At 38.3% G+C, this 24,994-nt stretch overlaps 1 protein-coding gene across 2 annotated transcripts in view; it reads right to left on the minus strand.

The window, feature by feature from the left end:
* TUSC3 (tumor suppressor candidate 3) overlaps positions 1-24,994 on the minus strand; it is a 152,742-nt gene that overhangs the window by 20,193 nt on the left and 107,555 nt on the right. The window contains exon 7 of one of the 2 annotated variants that reach the window (XR_011559557.1): positions 8,225-8,392. Coding sequence is in view for 1 of the 2 variants with exons in the window: in XM_070756623.1 (XP_070612724.1) it covers positions 8,329-8,392 (64 nt within the window). In the remaining variant the exon portion in view is untranslated. The remainder of the gene's footprint in view (positions 1-8,224; positions 8,393-24,994) is intronic. The other variant, XM_070756623.1, reaches the window with a different exon arrangement.

Raw genomic sequence — 24,994 nt, forward strand, 5'->3', positions numbered from 1 at the left:
TTTAAATAATGGAGTTTTAGATTTTTAAATATTAGATTTGTTCTCTGTACATTGTTTTATTATTGTTGTGAGCCGCCCCAAGTCTGCAGAGTAAATGTTTCCAAACATTTACTCGTTTCTCTTTTGCTAGTATCATGTATATAAACATTGTTTATATCTTTGTATACTACCAATTTGTACTTGACTAAATAAACAAACAAACAAATAAATAAATGACATAATGTAGCCCTATATGGGTAGACAACTCCCATAATTCTTGAGCTAGCATTTATTTACCTGCCATAATACTTTCCCCTCGTTTCTTTCTTCAAGCAAAGAATATGGCTTTGTTTCCTTTTGTAATACATAAACTAACATCTTGAAATGAATATAAATGAATATTTATATTTATATTTATTTTTATAGTTTCAAGTATTTTTACTTTATGCAAAGATAATGAAAGATGGAATGGCTTTGAGAGTGGCTTTTGAGAGGCATAGGGCAGAGGATCAATTGTACAATTTAGTGGAATAAAAGAGAGTCTCTTGGCTGCCTAACTGATTTAATCAAATCAATAGCAGCACTACGACAGGGAAGGAAGTACATAAAACATCATTGTGTTTGGAGAACTGTTCAGCTACTCTCCGAGGAACTGTACAATGTTAGCAGTATAGGGAATGCTATAGAATAACCGTATTTCTTTTGCAAAAGTCTAGATGGCCAATTTATAGGTATCTTGCCTCTTTTTCTCCCTTGGATGATAACTGACAAGCTATTTGCCTGGAAAATAGGATTTTCTGATTATTTTTAGATTTAGGGACGGATGTTTATATTATTATTGTAAGCCACCCTGAGTCCTTAAGGATTGGGCGGCTTAGAAGTCGAATTAAATAAATAAATAAATAAATATTAAATCTATTATTTCCTGTTTATATGTGTTTCAACTGTTGTTAGCTCTCCATAGCTTTTTTGATTAGATATGTGGCCATATAAATCTGAATAAGTAAATAGTTAGCATATGACAATAAGTAAATAATCTTGGATGCATTTCTCCATACCTCATAGTATATGCCCAAATAGCTCTAAAAGATTTTTTATTTCCTTTCACTGCAAACATATATCATTTTGATACACATTTCAGCCTAAGCCATTTACAAAATTCTCTTTGGTTTCTTTTAGAATCAAAATACTTTTCCTTTAGGTTTTCTCAGTGTGTGTGTGTGTGTGTATCTCTCTCTCTCACACACACACACACACACTAAATAAGAGTTTTTGGTCCTTTCTTCTTTTCCACTCTTTTCAACATCAAACACCCCCCCCCCCCCCAAGAATATCTCAGATGCTATATTGTTTGTGATTTAAAGTGTTATTTGGATAAAAAAAATTAAGATCAGCTGATAATCTGAGTCCTGAGTCCTTTGGGATTGGGCGACATAGAAGTCAAATTAATAAATAATAAAATAAATAAATAAACACATTTAATAAATAAATAAATAAATCTACAATTATACAAAAACCTGAGTGTTGATTTGTCTTTTTTTAATGAAATGTTTAAACCAAAAGCAACTTTCAGAAGACTACTATATATGCACTTATTTATTTCTTTATTACTTTCCCTAGCAGATGGGACATACTCTAAAAGCTATCATTTTAAACTTCCTTAACATGAAATAATATCTGTTGGATAAAGATAATATCATGGATGAAATGTTTGTTTTTTAAATCCCATATTTCCAATCCATTCAAGAAAGATGTCTTCATTTATAATCAAATGTTGTAAGTTTTTTTTAACTTCTAACCATTAGATGATGAATTTAAGTAGAACAAAAAAAAAGAAGTCGAATATAATCTAAAAATATAAATCCCCGTATTAAAAAGAAACCCATTAATTATAAAGCAGTCATAATCCCATACATACATACTGTTCATACAGTGTGGCCTTGCCAGTTGTTAGTTCATGGCCCCCCATGCCTACCGGCAAAGCCAGGTTTTCGTGGCCTTATGGAAGGCCAGTAGGGTGGGAGCAGTATGGACATCGGGGGGTAGCTGGTTCCACAAAGCCAGGGCAGCCACCAAGAAGGCCCTCCCATGTGGTCCCGCCAATCTGCATTGCTTCGTCGATGGGACCCTGAGGAGCCCAACTCTGTGTGCTCTTATTGGTCTCTGGGAGGTATTTGGCAAGAGGCGGCCCCGTAAATAGTCTGGCCCTGAGTCATGTAGGGCTTTATAGGTAATAACCAACACCTTGAATTGTCCCGGAGACTAATAGGAAGCCAGTGCAGCTCGTGGAGCATAGGTGTTATATGGGCATACCGAGGCATACCCATGACAGTTATTGCAGCTGCATTCTGGACTATTTGCAGTCTCCGAACACTTTTCAAGGGTAGCTCCATGTAGAGCGTGTTGCAATAATCAAGACGGGAAGTGATGAGAGCCTGAATAACTATGTGTAGAGCCTCCTGGTCCAAATAGGGCCACAACCGGTAAGCCAGGCGAACCTGGGCAAAGGTCCCCCTGGCCACAGCCGAAAGATGGTGGTCAAAACTCAGCTGTGGGTCCAGGATGACACCCAAGTTGCGGACCATATCTGAGTGGGTTAATGCCCCCCCACCCTGAACAATGGACGGCCAGATCGAGGAGCCCTTGGGAGGAAATGCCCACAGCCACTCAGTCTTGTCTGGGTTGAGCTTGAGCCTGTTGGCCCCCATCCAGATCCTTACAGCTTCCAGGCACCGGCACATCACATCCACCACTTCACTGAATTGGCATGGGGTGGAGATGTATAGTTGGATATAATCAGCATACTGATGATACCTCACCCCATGGTGTCGGATGATCTCACCCAGTGGCTTCATGTAGATATTAAATAGTAGAGGGGAGAGAACAGACCCCTGCGGCACCCCACAGAGGAGAGGCCGAGGGATGGACCTCTTCCCCCCCCACTAACACTGACTGCGAACAACCAGAGAGATAGGAGGAGAACCACTGTAAAACGGTGGCCTCCCACTCCCAAGCCCAAGATAACCAAGATATTTTCTAAGACAAGCATTAGAAATGAGTCGGGGTGGCGCAGCAGGTAGAGTGCTGTACTGCAGGCCACTGAAGCTGACTTGTAGATCTGAAGGTTAGCAGTTCAAATCTCATCACCGGCTCAAGGTTGAATCAGCCTTCTATCCTTCCGAGGTGGGTAAAATGAGGACCCGGATTGTGGGGGCAATAGCCTTGCTCGGTTAAAAAAGTGCTATTGCTAACATGTTGTAAGCCGCCCTGAGTCTAAGGAGAAGGGCGGCATAAAAATTGAATGAATGAATGAATGAATGAATGAATGAATGAATGAATGAATGAATGAATGAATAAATAAATAAGAAGGCTGACAAATTAAGGCCAAGGAATGAAACTGTCAATTTGGAATTTAGCTATTATTGTTTGAAAACTGGATTTCGCCACTTTTAACATCACCTTTATGAACATATACATATATACTTATAATTTGCCACATTAAAATCAGAAACTTGCCATTCGAACTAAGCAACACATTTTTCAAGGTCACTGCAAGTTCCATGATGGAATACTGCTATGGGAATTATCTATCCTATTTTAAAAAAACCTCAATAATAAAATTGGGCTTTTCTGGACACTTTTTGTTAGCTATAGTAAAATCCAATTATTATCTCTTAATGTTCTATCTAAAATATTATTTCTCCAGGCAATAAATTCCAACATGAGATTTTCTTGTTTAAATTCTGAAAAATCTTTCATGTTATTTCCTCTTCTAAAATATTCTTTATGGTAGATGTTAACTTCTGAAACTAAATGCAGTGCTCCAAAGAGTTAAAGTAGATTCTCCTCATTTCCAGCAGAGATTTAAAGCGAAGAAATCTCTGTCCTGTAAAAGCTAATACTGAAGATATGAAATACCCAAGACAGTGCTAACTGATGACAATCTAAATCCTGCACCACCAATAAATCTTTGCAAGGATAACCAGCCACAGAATTCCTGCCCATGGATTTTATAAATTCACCCACTCATCCACCTCTCCTAAAAGTCTTAAAACCATATGAATACCAAGGAAGTAAAATTCATTCATAAGAAACAAGACTGTTTAGTTAAAAGTATAAATAGCTACTTAATGACGATTTTCTATTCAGTCAGTCAGTTTGTTGTATTTAGTCATTAAACTTTTCTCAAATGCCTCTCACTTTGAGGATGATTTATTAATGGCTTTCTCAAAAAGAAACAACAAACCCCATGCAGGGCACCCAAAATATTAATATAAGTCTGCCTAAATCTACAAACTATTATTTGTGGGAAATTATATACAGCACCTTCAGGCAATGATCATTCAACTGAGCTGGTGACAAATATGTTTACAGTACATAAAGCTTCATTCTCCATTGCACCTGATAACAAGCGATTGTTGCTTTTAGGAAGGAAAAACAAAGCTTTACTTGTTGAAGATAAATGAGAACAGATGTTGAGGAAAAACTGGCAAGATGCTGCTGTTAAAAGTGACAGATTTAAAGTAAGCCAAACCTAAAGACAATTCCCAAAGTGCATCCGGTGTGAGTTTCTTACCTCTGTTTTGAAAATATATGTCATTTGATGCTCCACATGCAGAGAAAATGGGTGGGAGATTACCATTGGTGGGGACATAACTTACATTTCGGAAAGCTTGCCTTTCAAAATGTCAATGTGGAACTGAAAACTGGTTTCCAGAGCCTTAAGCCAGATTCATAAACCCCTAAATAAATATGATTTGATAAAATTGCCTTGGATTTCCTTGGAAATCAACAAGACGTGCAAGATACATTATTGCAAAAAGATGCCGGTTGGAAAAACCAAGAGGGACAGAAAAGGAACAGAATTTCTATGAATTTACAACAACATGCTTCAAGACTATCTTTTTGAATACAAGCAATACACAGAATTGCCAAGGGCATGTTGCTAAGAAAACAAAAGGAATTCAGAAGCAAGTGAAGTGAAAGGATTCACTGGCTACCTTTACAAGGTTGTTACACGGTTGGCTTAAATATGCACACCTATTTGTAGTGGCCATTGAAAAATCCTTGCGCAGCATTTATGTATGAGGAACAATAGCTCCTTTGCTTTTTTCCTGAGGATTTTAACTGCTCCAAAAGAGCTCAGAGCTTCTCAGAATTGGGCTGGTGCATTTCATACCTTGCAATTGAAATAATATAACATTTCAGACTTCTTGGCAGCAAAACCATGCAGTAGGACATAATAATATGGCCTCGTTTATTTTTATTTTGCTTTTCAACTGAAAAGATTTTTAGAGTGTATTATATCATCATTTCTATTATGATTTATCTTTTCAGGCTTATAAACTAAAATACCCTAATAGAAGGGAAATACAGGCAACTCAGGATTAAATTGTGCAGTTATTGGGTTTCTTTCTGAGCTTGGTTGTTTCCTTACAGACATTTCATTTGGAGGAGTTTAGTTGGGTTGTTTGCTACGGTAAGGCCCTGTGATGTCTATTGGTTGTTTCTAAAAAAAATTTTTGACGCAGAATAGTGTTATATTTTTTTTAGCTTCTGTTGGTGGTGCGATAGTGGATATACTTTTGGATATAGTTGTGTGAGTATACAATCTTCTGGATCATAACAGGAACATAACATAAACAAGTGTAAGAAGTGGACAGTATTTAAACCCGTCAAGATTCTCCTTAAAAACTCACTTCAAAGTTATTTGTATATGTGTATGAATATGTGTGTGTGTGTGTATCCACTTTCATAAACATATCCAAATACATATTCCTTTTCCATGTAAATATGGAAACATAACATTTATTTCAAGCTGTAATAAACAAAGGTTAACTTGAGCTTTAAGCTTAAATCAATTCATTAACAAAAAAAATCTGTCTATGGGTAGAACTGAAAGTTGTTTGCTGGTGTCTGAAGAAGGTCGAGCTTGTGTTTGTCAACTACCTGGCCCATTTCTGCTAGGTAATAAATGAGCAAGCCTCTAATTCTTCTATTACTTCATCATTTCCCCCCAAAGTTACCAAGGCTGTTAATAAAAGAGTATCAATTCTGCTTTTATAAAAATGATTTTCTTAGTTGTCTTACATAGGGAGAAGGATACATTGTCTGTCTATCTGACTATAAATAGGATTGTGTAAAGACTATAAGCTGTCAAGCCAAATGTTTTGGCTCTGGTTTTTATAAAGTTGTAAACTAATTATCTTTCTACAGCTACAGAAATTATTTGTTCCAAAGAACCAACCTTTCCAAATGGAAAAGTTATTTAAAGCAATTAAATCTGCCATCTTTTATGCAATGATAATTCTAAAGATTCAGTATGCCTCTGGCTGCAGGTTGCTTAGAGAAGGGGCGTTGGTACAGCTAGTCTCCAAGGATGGGAATGACACCGACCATAGCCAATAAGGACTGGGTCTGAAAACGTATAAATAGGGTTCCCCATGTGTAACACCCCCTCTTTTGTGCAAAGGAGTAAGACAGACTCAGCTTGCTGCTCCATATAACATAGAGTTAAGAAGACTAGTAAGAGGACAGCCATCCAGGAAATAATTATCCATAGAAGGGAGGGACTTGGAGACTAGCTCCACCCTACGAGAAAGGGAGTATCACGCTAACCAATGCTCCTTCTTCATAGTGGGTGGAACTAGTCTCCAAGGATGGGGCATACCAAAGCCCTTGTCCCTAGAGAGGGTACTTATGGATGTCTGGGCTAGTCCAAGTCCCATGCCACCTGTTGAAACACCCTCTTGCCCAATGATGCTTCAGCCGAAGCAAACTGGTCAACTTTATAATGCCAGATAAAAGGTGAAGGAGATGTCCAAGTCGCCACCTGGCATTTCTCAGCAATTGAAGCACATGCCGACCAGGCTGCAGTAGTGGCAGCGCTTCAAGTAGAGTGAGCAGTCAAAGGAGGTGGACAAGGTTGAGGCAATTGTTTGTAGGTGACTGAAATGGCTGCCTGGATCCAACATCCCACCATAGTGGAGGAAGCATTCCTATTTTGACCACTTGCTGCCTGTTAGACAGGAACATTGTTATCCAATCATGTAGTGGTTCAGAGATGCCATAGGATTTTAATTTCAGAAGAAGTCTGTTGTGAACTACTGAATCAAAGGCTTTACAAAAGTCTATGTGGATTGTGTCTATTGTTTTGCCCTGATCAAGTTGAGTAGTCCACATGTTTTTGCAGTGTAAGAGCTGCAGATTACAGGATAATTTTTTTCTGAAACCAAATTGTTTGTTGGAAAGTAGGCTATTAGTTTTTAATGGATTGGTTTATGATTGATTCCATGACTTTGCAACTGACGCAACCCAAAGAGATTGGTTTGTAATTTTCAACGTCATTTGGATCTCCTTTTTTTCCCATCCTTGTCTGCAATGCAATTCACAGCATGCCATCTGAATTGTGGCCTTTGGTTAAAAGAAAAAGCTGGTCACTCTTGCAGAAAAGACTTAAACCTGACTGTTTAGGACGGTCAGGTTCATTTCAATAACGACCCCTTTCTTCATTACTGGGTATATTGAAATCCATCTTGTCAGCGTGAAAAAACATTAATTCATTAATGTAAAAAAGGAAAAATAAAAATAGACCCAAGATACATGTTGTCATATCTAAAAATACAAATATATAAAGTTATAATGATTCTTAATTTCCAAAGTTGTATTATCAATGTTGAATATGAACAAGATCACAAACCAGGAGAAGACAAAGTACAAGCATATATATATGTATATGATGAGGCAAGAACAAGGCCGAAATAGTACCAGAATATATTCAAAGCAGCACGAAGCTAACAACTTCAGTCTGATGATGGTGAATGTGATTTCACCGAAACGTTGCATAGACACTCAAAATATTACACAGGGTAAAACCTGAACTCAGAACAATCTACACACACACACACACACACACACACACACACACACACACACACACACACATATTGTGTCTGGGACCTACTTCCATATTTCCACATTATGTACAGGATGTGAATCGTCTTTTAGTTGGGACAGACATCTTTTACCAACTGATCAAGTTCATATCACTTAGTTAAATACCTCTTCCATTATAAGCTAATTCTCAGTGATAAGGGTTAAAGTTCCCAGCACAGCATTAGAATTGAGAAAAGGAAAAGTTATGTAGTAACAGTAAACTAAACCAAGCTTGAACTTCTCTAGCAACAAAACAGCAAAAATAAAGGGTACCAAGCTAAACATATTCAATAGGTAGGAAATTCGATACCTGTTAAATATTTCAATGACAAATACTGTCAGTGCAATTCCATTTAACTGTGGATTCTGACTGAATCTTGCCATGCTTGTCTGCCATCAACATCTGAAGGATACTCAGAAGGAGAATAATATGGGACTCTGCAACGAACTGTGCCTGACTGCTTCCATGTATATAACTCTGAAAAAAAATCAAAGGAAGAAAGAATGAATAATACATCAGTCAGTCTAATAGAACAATCAGAGTGTATGTACATATGCATGTATTTGCATATTTGTCCAGTTATTTAAAGAGTGTATTTGTATAGCCTAGCAAAACATATTACAAAAGAACACAGTAGCGTATAAAGATGACAAACACCTAGCTGCAAAATTGTGTCCTGAACTTTTCTGCTTAAAACCCAAGAACCCAAAATACAAGGAGAAAGGCAAGCCTTTCCCCACATTTGCAAGTCCAATAGTGCATTTAAAGAAGCTACTGTTGGTAGTAGAACACTGTGCAGGATGAAAATTTGCTCCTATGCAGGAAACCTATTTAAAACCTTGAAAGCCTACCAATGTTTTGCCCATAATTTAACTACAATGATACTAAATAGAACAAAAGCCTACCAATGTTTTGCCCATAATTTAACTACAATGATACTAAATAGAACAAAAAGAATGCATCAAATAATTTTTTAATAATAGGTAGCATTCAACAGGCCAAAATGCTTAGCTTTTCTCACTTGGTGTCCACGTGTGCCTTTACATTTTTGAGAAATGAAATGAAAGCAGATGTGGAGGGCTAGATGAAAAGTTGTGCCATATGTGCTACAAATAAAAAAAAAAAAACTGGGGAAGCATCCCAGTTTGCTTCGACAGGTAGCTGAGCCTAGCCGGCCATGAGAGGAGATAACTATGGACTTTATAGTAGAATCCCTGGAAAATGGGGTCAACACTGTGATCTGGACTGTGATAGACCTATTTTCCAAACAGACTCATTTTATCCCTTGTTGTGGGTTCCCCTCAGCCAAAAAATTCGCCAAGATCTTCATCAAACAAGTCTACCAGCTACATGGAGTCCTGCAGCAGGTCATCTCTGACCAAGAGGTTCAATTCAATGCTAAGTTCTGGAAAGAATTCCAGAGATCCTTTGGGTCATAACAAGGGCCTTAACTCGGCTTTCCATTTGAGTACCAATGGAGCCGTGGAATGAGCCAATGGCAAGGAGCAATACATCCGACCTTACCACAAGATAATTGGGCTGACTTGCTTCTTTTCTCCGAAGTGACTTGCAATAATGTAGTACACAGCCGTGTAGACTGATGCCTTTTCAAATTATGAGCGGCATGGAATGTCAGAAGTTCCAAGAGAACAGCCCTCTTCCATGACTCTAAATAAGTGGATGGAGTCATTGAAGAAAGATTTGGAGAATGTGAAAAAAGTCCTGACTGAAGCAGCCAAAGCATACAAAAAACAGGTGGACAAACACCAATCTGTCCAACCCCACTTCTGGATGGGAGATCATGTGTACCTTTCCACCAAATATATACGAAGAGTAAATACTTAGGTCCCATTCCCATAGTTAAGGTGATTAACCCAGTAACTGTGCAGTTAAATCTTCCCTACATACTGGGAAAAATCCATCCTGTTTTCCATTTCAGCCTGTTAAAGCCTAATGAAGGATCTAGATTGAGACCTCAACCTGCTTCACCCCCCAAAACCGATTGTGATGCAGGTTGAGCCTCATTATGAGGCGAAGAAAATTCTAGACTCAAGACTACAAAGAGATTGTTTGCAATATTTAGTGCATTGTAAAGGATACCTCTTCTCTGATGCTATTTGGGTGAAAAGCTGGGATATTTATGCAGATGCCTTAGTCAAACAGTTTCATGATAAATTCCCTGATAAGCCTAAAGGTGGTTAATGTGATACTTGTATTAACCTATATTAACCTGGCTTTTAATTCATTCTAGGAGTCGTTCCTTTTCTGAGGGGGTGGGGGGAGCCTGCCAGGCCTGGAAGCCATCTTTTACTTTTTTGCATTCAGGCCTGCCACATTTTTGACTATGAGAAAATGGGACGGGGGATATGTAGTAGTTTAAATAACATTCTTTCTAAAAAGTCAAGGCCACTAGGATGAAATGACTGGGAGGCATCTTCAGTTTTGGATCATGTGATAGACATATGCTTTGGTAGCACTGATGGATGATCTCTGGCGGGTCCGGGACAGGGGTTTATCCTCTGTCCAGGTGATTCTTGACCTCTCAGTGGATTTCGATACTGAAATGTTGCCAAGAAAACTGCTGGGATTATTTTAGGTAGTTGTCAGGAGTCAACCATAACTTGGAGGAACAACAGCAAGAAGAATCTGCAGTCTAACATGCAGATGTTACTTTGAATACATGATGGGTAAGTGCAGCTGCTAGTCAACAAGCAGCCCAGCTCACCTCAGAGATCATTGCTGTTTGGGAGAAATAGAAGGAGAAAGGAGCATAGAAGGAGAAAGGGGTAGATATGCCTCGAGTCATTTATAAAAAAGGGATAAAAATAAATAAATAAATGAATGAGTAAAGTATCAGAGTCTGCCTTTCTCTAGTTCTAATTGTTTACTTCACATTGCATACTCTGGAATGAGAAAGAACAAATCTTGATTTTCTATTGAAAAGATTTCATATATTTGAAGAGTAGGATCATGTCCTACCTCACTTGTTTTTTTTGTGGCTAAATATTTCAGCTCCTTAAGACTTTTTTCATAGGATTTACTTTCTAATCCCCCTTGCGGTTTTTTCTTCTGAATATAGCTCATACTTCATCAATCTTTTTCTTCTGAAAAAGCTCATATTATCTCAATCTCAATCTTTCCTCAATCTTTCTTAGGTATGATGCCCAAAACAAACATAATCTCAAGCACTTGAGGTGATGCCTGATCAAAGAAAATGATCACTTTCCTATTTTGAAGTATAATTTTAAAAATTATACTTCATCATTTGCCTTTTTTACAGATATATCATGCCAGTGGATCACATTCAATTTGAATCAATTGCTTAGTATTCCATAACATTTTTCACAAATAATATTTCCAAGCCAGGTATACCTGTAGACTTCAGTTGTCAAAATGAATAACTCTGCACTTACATTTGTTCTATTATTTTCAACCCACTCTTATAATTATCAAACCGTTTTGAATTTGATTCCTCTTTATATTAACCATTGTATCTAATTGTGCACCACTTTGAAAATGATAACTCTTTTTACCTCTTAATCCAAGTCATTTACCTGTCTGTCCATATGTGTGTGAGTGAGTGAAGAGCCAAAAAAGGATGATGACAAAATGCTGGTTCTATGTCATCACAAATGACACCTCTCTCCCATCAAATGAAACTAATTGATGGAGGATTTCTTTAAATATGAGAGTTAATAGGACTTGGCTTTTCTTCTTCTTTTTCTCAAGATCCTTAGTTTGTACTCAGTAGAAGACACCAAAATACTCAAATGGCACTATGCATATGACAGGTATGCCATTTATGACAGACCAAAGCCCTTTTAAGCACTCTTCCCTGCACTGGGAAATGTATATCTCCCACATATCATAACTTGGTTCTGGTTTGGTAAATATTTTCCCATCACATAGAAACATAGAAGTCTGACGGCAGAAAAAGACCTCATGGTCCATCTAGTCTGCCCTTATACTATTTTCTGTATTCTATCTTAGGATGGATATATGTTTATCCCAGGCATGTTTAAATTCAGTTACTGTGGATTTATCTACCACATCTGCTGGAAGTTTGTTCCAAGGATCTACTACTCTTTCAGTAAAATAATATTTTCTCATGTCACTAATTCATTATTTATTTTATTTATTTATTGGACTTGTATGCCGCCTCTCTCTGTTGACTCGGGGCGGCTCACAGCATATATCAAAAACACAACAATACAGTTTATCCAATTAATATACTAAAAAGATTCTTAAAATTCTAACTTTAAACCATTCGTTTTCATTCATTCAATAATCACATTATATATTATATCAGTCTTTATGGCAAGATTTCATATTGCTATTCATTCCTTGTATCAATCTGCTGTAAGATCAAAATATTTGAAACCAGATCAAAATTTGTGAGACAGATCATACTCTTCCAAACAGCCCAGCTGCCAAAAAGTAATCTTAATGATTGCACCCAGCAAGTTAGAAGGCAGAGAAGTGCAGCACAACAGCTTGAGAAAAAAAGACCTCAGAATATAGTTCTAGTTCAAACAACTTTGCACAGGCTAGCGGTGCAGGGGTTCTCCTGTTCCAGCTCTCAGAATAGGAACAGACACTTTCTGGAATGAGTTAAGAGACAGGATAAGGTGTCTTGTACATATCAAATTAATAGGTGAAAAAGCTCTTATTTTTAGTGGATTGTTTTGAAGGACAAGAAAGAGCAGACACATTATTTTTTCCCTTTCTTTATACCTTATTTTTCGATTTATAAGTTTCACCTTTTTCCTTCCCAAAAAAGGCTGATAATTAGGGTGCATTTTATACTCTGAATGTAGCTTTCCCCCCCCAGCCCTAACTAGTTGCTAACAATCTTCCCAGCTCTTACCTTGCAGGCTCCTTCATTGTTTCTCTCTGCGAATAATGTTTTCCAAGCCCTAAGTCTTTGCAGGGCTTGTTTCATTACTCTAACTCAGTGTTTCCCAACCTTTTTGGAGCCGCGGCACATTTTTCATATTTTCAAAATCCTGGGGAACATGGGGGGGGGGCGCTAAAAAAAGTTTGGACAAAAAAAATATCTCTTCCTCCCTTTCGCTCTATTTCTCTCTCCCTCCCTCTTTCTCTCTCTTCCTTCCTTTCTCTCTCCATCCCTCTTTCTTTCTCTCTTCCTTCCTTCCTCTCTTTCTGTCTCCTCCTTCCTCTCTCATCTCTTTCCTTCCTCTCCCTCCCTTTCTCTCTTTCCTTTCTCTCCCTTTCTGTCTATCCTTTCTATCTCTCACCCCTTCTCCCTCTTTCATTCCCTTTCTCTCCCTCCCTTTCTCTCTCATTCCTTTCTCTCCCTCTTTCCTTCCTATCTCTCTTTCTTTTTCTCCCTCCTTCATATCTTCTTTCTCTCCCCCTTCCTCCCTCTTTCCCTTTTCCCCCTCCCTTTCTCTTCCTTTTTCTCTATCCTTTCTACTTCTTACTCTTTCTTTCTCTCCCTCCTTCATTCAATTTTCTCTCCCTCCCTTCCTCCCTCTTTCCTTTCTCTCCCTCCCTTTCTCTTCCTTTTTCTCTATCCTTTCTACTTCTTACTCTTTCTTTCTCTCCCTCCTTCATTCAATTTTCTCTCCCTCCCTTCCTCCCTCTTTCCTTTCTCTCCCTCCCTTTCTCTTCCTTTTTCTCTATCCTTTCTACTTCTTACTCTTTCTTTCTCTCCCTCCTTCATTCAATTTTCTCTCCCCCCTTCCTCCCTCTTTCCTTTCTCTCCCTCCCTTTCTCTTCCTTTTTCTCTATCCTTTCTACTTACTCTTTCTTTCTCTCCCTCCTTCATTCAATTTTCTCTCCCACCTTCGTCCCTCTTTCCTTTCTCCCCCTCTTTCTCTTCCTTTATCTCTATCCTTTCTACTTCTTACTCTTTCTTTCTCTCCCTCCTTCATTCAATTTTCTCTCCCTCCCTTACTCTCTCTTTCCTTTCTCTCCCTCCCTTGTTCTCCCCTGGGGCTGCCTGTGCCTGCCCTGCACCACCCAACACGGACGGACAGCCCCCGGTCGTCGGTTCATCGCACCCCACCCCCCCACGGAGGGAGATCGGGCTGGCGGGGGCGGCGAATCCACCTCCCCAACCGCGTGGAGGGAAATCCGGTAGGCGGGCGGGTGGCCGCGGCTCCCTGCGCGCCCCTGGAAAAGCCTACAGGGCCACCTACAGGGAACGGTGCCCGGGGCCGCTTTAGCCGCCCCCCCACCATCTCCCCGCGACTGCCTGAGCCGCTGCAGCCGCGCCCCCCCCCGCTCCCACCGCCAGTGCCCTCCCGCCGGGCCCCAAAGGACACTTGCCGATGATGACAAGGAAGCTTCAGCTGGGCGGGCGCTGCCGTGCCGGTGCCTCCGACCTCCCGGTTCCTGCTCGATGCCGCGGCCCAGCTGAAGCTTCCCTGTCGCCTGGGCGGGGCGCTGCGGTGCCTCTGAACTCTCCGCTCCTGCCCGATGCCGCGGTTTCTGGCGCTCTCCTGCGCGCCCCTGGAAAAGCCTACAGGGAACGGTGCCCGGGGCCGCTTTAGCCGCCCCCCCCCCCCGGCCATCTCCCCGTGACTGCCTGCGCGAAGAATGGAGCTCTCCTTCCTGCCTTCCTTCTTTGGGGCCCAGCAGGAGAGCGCCAGAAACCGCGGCATCGGGCAGGAGCGGAGAGTTCAGAGGCACCGCAGCGCCCCGCCCAGGCGGCACACCTGGCGATGTCTCGCGGCACACCAGTGTGCCGCGGCACACCGGTTGGGAAACGCTGCTCTAACTTGCTGAGTAAGTTGCTTTCCAGTCCTAACCAGGTGCTAACAATGCTCCCAGCTCTTACCGGCTTGCAAGCTCTTTCATTGTTACTTTCTACCAAGAATGCATTCCAAACCCTGTTTTTGTAGGGGGGGGGGGTTCATTGCTTTACTTGCTCCAGATATTTCTTTCCAACTCTAACCAGCTGCTATTAATGTACCCAAGCTCTTTCATTGTTACTCTCTGTGAAGAATGTTTTCCAAGCCTTAAGTCTTTGCAGGTTTTTTTCCATTGCTCTACTTGCTCAGACTGTTTCTTTCCAGCTGCTAATGATGTTCCCAGCTCTTACTGGCTTGCAAGCTCTTTCACTGTTACTCTCTCAGAATAATTTTTTTAAGCCCTTAACCAGAGGATAAAATAATGTGCTGAAGCTGACCAGACTAAGGACGCTAGCTAGATGAATACCTGGTAAGCAAATTCTTTTCCCTATTTTCCTCCCCAAAAACTAAGGTGCGTCTTATAGTCTGGTGCGTCTTATACTCCAAAAATACGGTAATTTATAAATTAAATAAAAGAACACGAGGCCCCTTTTTTTTACTCCATTTATCCAACCATGGGTCTGGGTGGTGTGATAAATAAGTAACAAGATGACTAAAGTGCCCCATGTTGATACACAAGGTTCATTTTCCTATGACTACTTTCTGATTTCAGGCAATGCACTGGAAGTCATTTTCCATCATCAACCCTTTCTCTCTAAGTTTGTGCATAGAAAAATGGTATACCACACCTCTCCCCTAAAAAAAAAGCCTTTCACTGACATGACGTTCCTCCTTTATGGATAATGCCGTTATTCCAGTTGACCATCAGCAGGTTCCCCACACTGCCTAACAGTGGAGAGCAGGAAGGAAATAGATGGGAAAGTAGCACAGATAAATTGATAAAAGTCTGGGAAACCAGCTCTCCAATTATTATTTACAAGGATGATTTAGGAGCCTGGAAATTGCTGGTGATAGCAAATCATACTGTACATCCCTAAAAGTCATAATTTATAGCAGTTTCCCTATCTAGTAGCAGTTCTGGCAATTTCGTTTAAACATTACCTCCTCCACACTGGATGTCGGCATACACATTGCCTTTCTTTATGGAGAATCCCCACCTCCCTATAAATACTAGGCTCATTACAATCCTATCAAATTTTAAGATACTTTGAAAGTCACCTAAGGGATGGAATTTAATGAAGCTTAAATGAAATTAAGTTCCCTATGGAAAGCTGATTAGTCTATATCCATATAGCCATTACCGTAGCACCTAAGGGTTATCTTACGGGGAAAAGTTACATATAAATAACCAACTTACTGAGATGGGGGTGAAAGCAGAAATGATAGCTTTTAAAATTGTAAATGTAAATCTATTTCCCCCCTCTTTCCAAGCAAAAGCAGAACCAAATTAGGACACATCACAGCATCAGTACTTTTTAAAAAGCTATTCTCAGTAGAGATCTGGAAGTCACCAAAAGCTCTCCTAAGTCTCTCTGAGTTGCTTTGGGGTGATAGAAAAAAACAGAAAAATACAACAAAGGTGTGATTTAAATTAAGATAAATTATTTGTTGCTATATCCTAAATCCTCTTGAGAGGACAATGGTGTTTGGAAATCAAAAGCTGTTTCTATTGGATTAATCACAGAATGTTAGCTTTCAATTCAATCCTGGGCATGACTTCTTAGCAATTAGTCACGAGCTGGTGGATTTGCAAGAAAATTAAGATATTGCAGTTCTGCCCTAAAGAATAACCTGCATAACTTTAACGTCTGCCCATTCCATTTCCTTGGGAAGGACTTGATAGTTGAATAAAAATATAAACCTAACAAATGATGAAGCTAATTTGCTTTGAGATTTTAGAATTTAAACAGAAGACTTTCACATAGTACTCCAGACTTAACAACTGTGGATAAGAAACAGAAAAAAACTCTAATGGATATGGCAGAATCCAGAGATAACAGAATAGAAGAGAAAGTATTTATATATTTTGAAAATAATAGAATATAAAAAATACAGAGACCTGCAAATAGAAATAGAACAACTATTGCAAAAACAAGCAAAGATAATACCAATAGTAATAGCCAATAACTTTACATTCAATCCCAAAACAACTGGAGCATCACTTGAGTACCATTGGCATTGGAAATTTACTATCAGTCAACTGCAAAAGGCGGCTTTACTTGGAAGAGGTTACATACTGCAACAATATCTGTAACACCATCAAACATTCTTATATACTTATGTCCAGATCTTTGAAAAGGATAGGTAGACAAACATGCCAAATGTCTGAACATCTGGTTGACTGTATGATGAACTATAATAATGATCCCCCGGGGGTTTCTATCTTTACTTGTGTGCGCCGAGAAGAATGAGAACTTGTGTCAGAAATTCAACCATATTGGACAGTTCTTACCAGAGGACCCAGACGAAGCAATAACTGAAGGGACAACAAAATAGACAAAGTAATAAAAACGAAGAAGCACAAACGATAGTCAAATGGAGAAGCTCCTTGCATGAGAAGTAAAACATCTTCAAGGAAAAATAAAGTAAGTGCTGTTACCTCTTGAAAAAGCAGCCTTATTATTTTCTTTTTTCTCTGTACTTCTGCATTTTATATTTTGATATTTGAATCGACAGAAAGACAAACCCTACTCAACCTAAATTTTGCAAACCTTAAAAGTAGGCATGCTTGATAGCTGTGGAAAGACATTATTTACTACATATCCTCCAAAAATTGTTTTAATAATTACAGTTAACAAGAGGCTTGGGCAGTTGCCTGAAATTACTACAGGGCTTTCAATTTGCATCTCATTCTTCTTCACAGTAAATTTTGACAGTTGAAAGTTTGAGATCAAACAAGCATAACATATTTTGGAGATGAATGTTTATAATTTGCAGGAAAACAACAATTGTTCTATCACTTTCCATGTTGCAGAATAGGAAAGACTCATTAAAATATAGAAAGCTCTGAGCTTGTGAACTATATCTCTCTTCAGTTTGTAATTTACCTTTAGTCTTGGCTCTTGATTCTACTGAATGTAATAAGAGTGCAATAATTTTTCAAGATATCATAATTAGCAACATCTTTTATATTTACTTTTAGTAAGCAAAATTAAATATTTAGTAGCTCTACAAAAATAGTGAGCATTACTGAAGTAAAGAAGACATATTTGGTGTGAAACAATCAATGCTACTTATAATGGATTGTAATTTTAATTTTTTTTAAATACTTAGTTGGTGATCTTCAGAATGATATCTGTCATGGTTCAGTGAAACACTTAGATTAAATGTTGATTTCACTCTTTCCTTTTCTCCCTGTTAACTTGCATAAATAAAATAGAAAATGGTAATTGGAAAGGAGACCTATTTGAGTTAAATTTTACTCCTCAAGGCAACTCAATTAACTTCTGAAATAGTCCACATTAAAATTTAAGCATGATTGCATGTTTTAAATGCCATAGTAAGTAAATGCTCTTATCAGAATGAAGCAATATGGGATCTGTGTTTCAGCGTTAGTACAGGTGATTTTTCTTTTAAAAAAGAAAATATTCAAAACCTACCATTAATTAAAATCTATTTAAATTAATAATCATGCACCAGAAGAGAGCATTTATGACCAATTTTCAAACAGTATTTTTCTCTTTTAAGAAAAGGCATAGAAATGATACACATCTTTTCAAATGGCCATTTTAGGCATGGAGAAATAAAACAGCTGCTAAGAGTGCAAAGGTTTGAACAAGCACCAATAAACATTCTTTTATTGCAGCAGCCAAAATCGTTTTGCTGTTGCAAATCTCAAATAGACTTATTTTTGCCACTAAAAACATAACAACATCCAATCTGACAGTCTTTCAATTGCCAGGATTGTGCATGATAAAGAAGCTTATGATTATCACAAATTAATCCAGTTTCTTTTATATACCATACATCTAACTAGGAAGCAGTCCATAGATTAAGATCTGAATAAGGAGTACGCATGAAGATACAGTCATTTACTGGTTTCTCATCTGCCAGGTAAATAGGAATGGATGTTCTTTTGAATGACTTGCACACTATGAGAAAAATGTCATGAGGTTAATTTCTTTCTTTTTTTAAAAAAAAAGAAGATTCTTTAAAACTAGAGGGGTATGAAATTACTGTTTATTCCATTGCCAGATGGGCTGAGAAGAAATTCATTGGATGTGGATACTGAAATATGCATTTAATTCTCCAATGACAATAACCTGACTTTCTAAATCAGGTTTCTGAATTTATTCCCAAGGAGTAAATTCCATCTTTGTGACTGTATAGATGTGTTATAGATGTGTGCGCTTATTAATTATTATTAATTATTATTAACGCATACCGCATACACGGACATAAATACATTAGAAAGTGTCCAGAGATACTTTACTAGAAGAGCCCTCCACTTCTCTACTCGCAACAGAATAGCTTACACAACCAGACTTGAAATCCTGGCCTTAGAAAGCAGAGAACTACGTCGCATTCGGCACGACTTAAGCATATCTCATAAAATTATCTGCTACAATGTCCTAACTGTTAGCAACTACTTCAGCTTCAATACACGAGCACACAACAATACACGAGCACACAACAAACTCAAAGTGAACCGCCCCAAACGTGACTGTAGAAAATACAACTTTGGCAACAGAGTGCTTAATGCCTGGAACTCACTACCTGACTCTGGTTTTGTCACCAAATCCCCAAAACTTTACCCTTAGACTGTCCACTGTTGACCTTACTCGATTCCAAAGAGGTCAGTAAGGGGCGTGAATAAGCACACCAATCTGCTTACCATCCCTGTCCAATTATTCCTCTTATCAGTACCCATCTTGTGTATATAAACAATGTTATGTCTATGTATATTACAAGTACATACTTGACATATAAAAATAAAATAAATAAAAGTAAAAATAAAAATAATGTATGTGCTTGGATACAGAAACAGAATGGTCTGTTGATGTTGGGCAGATCTGAACCAGTAAAGCCAACAGATTATAAAAAAAGGGATATTTAAGTCACTTGCCCCCATGCCAACTCCATACTCCAGCTTGATTAGCTGATAATGTTTGGAAGAAGTATTTCTCCATAGCAGTGTCAGCCCTTGTCAAACTCTCCTGCTAGGGGATTGGTTGATGCCTACCTTGATATAATTTAGGAAGATAGTAAAAACAGTATCGCTCCATGGAGCGTTTAATATCTAATTGCTACCACTGGAATTGGGTGCCAGTGGGTTTTATTTAATTTGTCATTTAATTGTTTTATCAATTAGTTCATGCTGTGTTATTGTTTATGGGTAAATGGCAGGAGTCCTATTTGGAATATGGCAATATGTAAAAGATACATCTTGGATCTATAAACCCTGTACCTTTTCATACAGATTTGGATATATTTATTAAATGGGAGACTTAGCTTTATCTTTAAAGTAGATAGGGTTTGATAGAGTCAAACACATATAATAAGATTCCCAAAGGGTGTTTCTGGAATAAACAACACACACACTCCCCAAGATACACATAGCATTAGCTCTTGGAATAAATATATACAAAATAAGTAGAGGAAACAAAACTATCATCATCCTCTTTTCTGTTTTAAGAAGCATGCTCCCACATTCTTGGAGGTTAGTTCCACCTACTATGGAGAAACCATTTAGTGCTTTTAATGAACTGTTAATTTGATAAGAGTTTTATATATGTACTGTACATACTGGTATTTTTCAGAGTATAATACACATCTTTTTATTCCCCCAAAGAGGGTAAAAACTTGAGTGCGACTTATACACCAAATGTAGCCCCACCCAGCCACCCCCAGCATTTGGCTCTGCCCCCCAGCAATTTACCTTCTTTGCAGCAAACAGCGTAGAGCTTGATTAGCACAAGCAACTGATAACTGCCCTTCCACTCAGCAGCTGATTGAAGCTGCAGGAAGGCCCAATGCTAAAATGAAAATGAAACTAAAGCTGTAAGGAGGCAAATTGCTGGGAGGGAAAGGCAGAGGCAGAATTTTATTTTTCTTTGCTAATCAGTTGTTGAAATTAAATGCAAGGAGGTAAGTGAATAACTAGAAATGTCTATAGAATGTTCAAATTATTAGACTTATTTTTTTAAAGAATGCTTTATTATTGTTCTAGACAACTTAACAAAATGAAGTAACTTTCTAAAATAAAAGACTGATCTAAAGAGGCCCAGTTCTATTGTATCTTCTTTTAAATAGCAGAGAATAATGTATACTTCAGGTATACTTTCCTGAAGCATACAGGAAAGCCACATCAATTTTAACAGCATCTGTACAAGTATAATCTGAAATATAAGTGTCCCGTTTTAGTATTAAGATAAGGCAGCTGAGTTAAACTCAGATATAGTCATGTTTGGAGCAGATCTATTTAAATAATTGGGAGGAGTTGGTGTGGCTACATTTAAGAAAACTTTCTGGCATTAATATACTGCCATAATGTACATTTCTCCAATTCTTTGCTATTTCTATGGGTCAGACACACATGCACAGAAATAAACAGCAAACTGTTTTCTAGGAGGTAAATTGCTAGGAGGCAGAGGGGCATTTTCCTCCTTGTTTTCCTCCCCCAAAACTAAGTGCGTCCTATACAGTAGTCCCTCGCTATATCGCGCTTCACCTACTGCGGCTTCACTTCATCGCGGGTTTTCAAGAAATATTAATGAGAAAAATCATTCGCGGATCTTCGCTGGTTTGCGGGTTTCTGAGGAAGTCGATCGGCAGATTTAAACCGCCCGCGGAACTCAATCAGCAGGTTTTTTTAAAAAAAATATATCTAAAATTGTAAATACTGTATTTAAATACTGTATCTAAAATAAATACTGTGTGGGAAGGGTTTATAAACACTTAAAACAATTAAAACCTACCAAACAATTACAATATAAATACTTAAATAAGTACTATCAGTCGATAAATTCCCCATCGCGGATTTCACCTATCGCGGCCGGGTCTGGAACGTAACACCAGCTTACTGTATTCCGAAAAATACGGTACATTGTTATGTATAGTATGTATTAATGGTATGCTATATTTTTAAATTATGTGACTTGGTCCTGGACTATAAATAAACACACAAACAAAATAAACAAATAAACTTTCCAAGAAATTATTAGAATTTATCCACTACTAGCACTTTTTGGCTACCAATAACCTTAATCCAACTGTAACACAGAAACAGTATTTAATTTCTATCTAGTTCTCACCAGTGTCCCAGCTATTGCTATTAAAATATTCTCTCCAATTTGAGTGTGCAGAAGGTTTGTGACATAGATTATTTCTATATGAACTTTCAAGTCTGATTATAAGCATTTCAAAAGAGACAGCCAAAAGTACTGTTAAGTAAAATCAGGGTTGTACCTACTGCTGTGCCTGTATGAACACATATTTAATGGAGTTAATGGAATTATTCATGTGAATAAGACTTATGGGAACAAAAGCTTCACAGGGAAACATTTTAGTATACCATTTACTTTAGAAACACAACTACATAAATACTGAACTTTAAATCATAAAATTTAAATCATAAAGAATGAGGCTGATATTCTGGTACTACAATCGGGTTTCTATTCAAATTTATCCTCTGTTCATTATATGTCATTTTATTGCAACAATATTCAATTTTTAGTATTTAAATTTCCATAGAATCTAAATTTTGATACCAAATGTTTACTATCATTTAGAATACATTGCTCAAAAAAATAAAGGGAACACTCAAATAACACATCCTAAATCTGAATGAATGAAATATTCTCATTGAACACTTCGTTCTGTACAAAGTTGAATGTGCTGACAATATAATCACACAAAAATCATCAATGGATTTGGAGTCACACACAAAATTAAAGTGGAAAACACACTTCAGGCTGACCCAACTTTGATGTAATGTCCTTAAAACAAGTCAAAATGAGGCTCAGTATTGTGTGTGGCCTCCATGTGCCTGTATGACCTCCCTACAATGCCTGGGCATGCTCCTGATGAGTTTGCGGATGGTCTCCTGAGTCATCTCCTTCCAGACCTGGACTAAAGCATCTGCCAACTACTGGACAGTCTGTGGTGCAACGTGACGTTGGTGGATGGAGCAAGCCATGATGTCCCAGATGTGCTCAATCGGATTCAGATCTGGGGAACAGGCGGGCCAGTCCATAGCTTCAATGCCTTTATCTTGCAGGAATTGCTGGCACACTCCAGCCACATCAGGTGTGGAATTTTCCCAGGGCCAACTGCACCAGCATATGGTCTCACAAGGGGTCTGAGGATCTCACCTTGGTACCTAATGGCAGTTAGGCTATCTTTGACGAGCACATGGAAATGCCACCCCACACCATTACTGTCCCACTGCCAAACCGGTCATGCTGAAGGATGTTGCAGGCAGCAGATCGCTCTCCATTGTGTCTCCAGACTTTGCCACGTGTGTCACATGTACTCAGTGTGAACCTGCTTTCATCTGTGAAGAGCACAGGGTGCCAGTGGCGAATTTGCCAATCCTGGTGTTTTGTGGCAAATGCCAAGTGTCCTGCACAGTGTTTGGGCACAACTCCATCTGTGGACGTCAGGCCCTTATGCCATTCTCATGAAGTCAGTTTCTAACTGTTTGTGCAGACACATGCACATTTGTGGCCTGCTAGAGGTCATTTTGCAGGACTGTGGCAGTGCTCCTCCTGTTGGTGGAGGTAGCGGTCATGCTGCTGGGTCATTGCCCTTCTATGGCTCCCTCCGTGTCTCCTAGTGTACTGGCCTGTCTCCTGGTAGTGCCTCCAGCCTCTGGACACTACACTGACAGACACAGCAAACTTTCTTGCTACAGCTCGCATTGATGTGCTATCCTGGATGAGCTGCACTATCTGAGCCACTTGTGCGGGTTGTAGAGTCCGTGTCACGCTACCACGAGTGTGAAAGCACAACCAACATTCAAAAGTGACCAAAACATCAGCCAGAAAGCATTGACACTGAGATGTGGTCTGTGGTCCCCACCTGCAGAACCACCCCTTTATTGAGTATCTTGATAATTGCCAATAAATTCCATTTGTTGTCCATTCCATTTGCACAACAACATGTGAAATTGATTGTCAATCAGTGTTGCTTCCTAACTGGACAGTTTGATTTCACAGAAGTTTGATTTACTTTGAGTTACATTGTGTTGTTTAAGTGTTCTCTTTATTTTTTTGAGCAGTGTAGTTACACAGTATATCCAAAAAGCACAACAGCAGTTATATTCAAACATGCAATAAAACTGGAAAGGTTGGTTTAGTGTGTCTTGCAAATGTGATGCGTGTCCAACTAGATAGACTGACAGACACCATAGTACACGTATACACTATATTTAATAAGAAGGAAATCCTTAATTTTATATTACAATTTTTCTTTAATTTTCTTTCCCTTTCCCACTTCAAAAAACCATTAATGAATTTCCAAACATGGCTCACAATTCAATTCAATTCAATTTATTAGATTTGTATGCCGCCCCTCTCCGAAGACTCGGGGCGGCTCACAACAATGATAAAAAGATAATAAAACAAATCTAATATTAAAAAGAAATACATAAAACATATTAAAAAGAAATACATAAAACATATTAGAAACCAGACAACCCATAATTACCAAACATAAAATATAAAGAGCCTGAAATGAAATGCAGATATAGTATATGTACTTCAAATGCTATTAAAAATCACATCAGCTTATGAATGAGCAACACAGTATTTAAAACAACAATAGTCAAGCAATATTTTGTAAAAGTTTTTCCATACCCTCACTCAATAAAGAACAGGTATAAATTCTATAATATCATCCAAGCATCTGAAAAATTAATCTAGATTATGTATTAAATCCTAAATTTTGAGTTAAAACATCAGGATAATTAAATAATTGAAATTACAAAAAAATATCAAAAATATGATTATGATGAACCCAGGAGCACTAATAAACAAGATAGTAGGACTAATGTACAGGACAGTAGGCAGAATTACCACCTCTCTGAAAGACAGTAAAAAGGGATGAAGGCCCATGAGAAAGTGATTCCATCAAAGAAATGAGGCTCCATCTTATTGAAATGTATTTTTTTCTTTTCTTTTGCCTCAAATGAAATGTTATGCATGCTTACACTGGATTTAATGCTTATCATTTTAATATCCATTCCACTCCATTTAATCCATTTTGAAGAGATTATTTACCATTCCTCTTTTGTCTTAACATTTCTAAATAATTGGATATTGTTAGCAAACACTAGGCATTTCACTGCTCACCTCTATTATTTTCTCTTTCTTTCAGATAAGTCTCTTTCTTTAACAGCTTCATAGTTACACCCTCCATT

This window comes from Erythrolamprus reginae, chromosome 7, assembly GCF_031021105.1.
Source record: "Erythrolamprus reginae isolate rEryReg1 chromosome 7, rEryReg1.hap1, whole genome shotgun sequence".
NCBI lineage: Eukaryota > Metazoa > Chordata > Lepidosauria > Squamata > Dipsadidae > Erythrolamprus > Erythrolamprus reginae.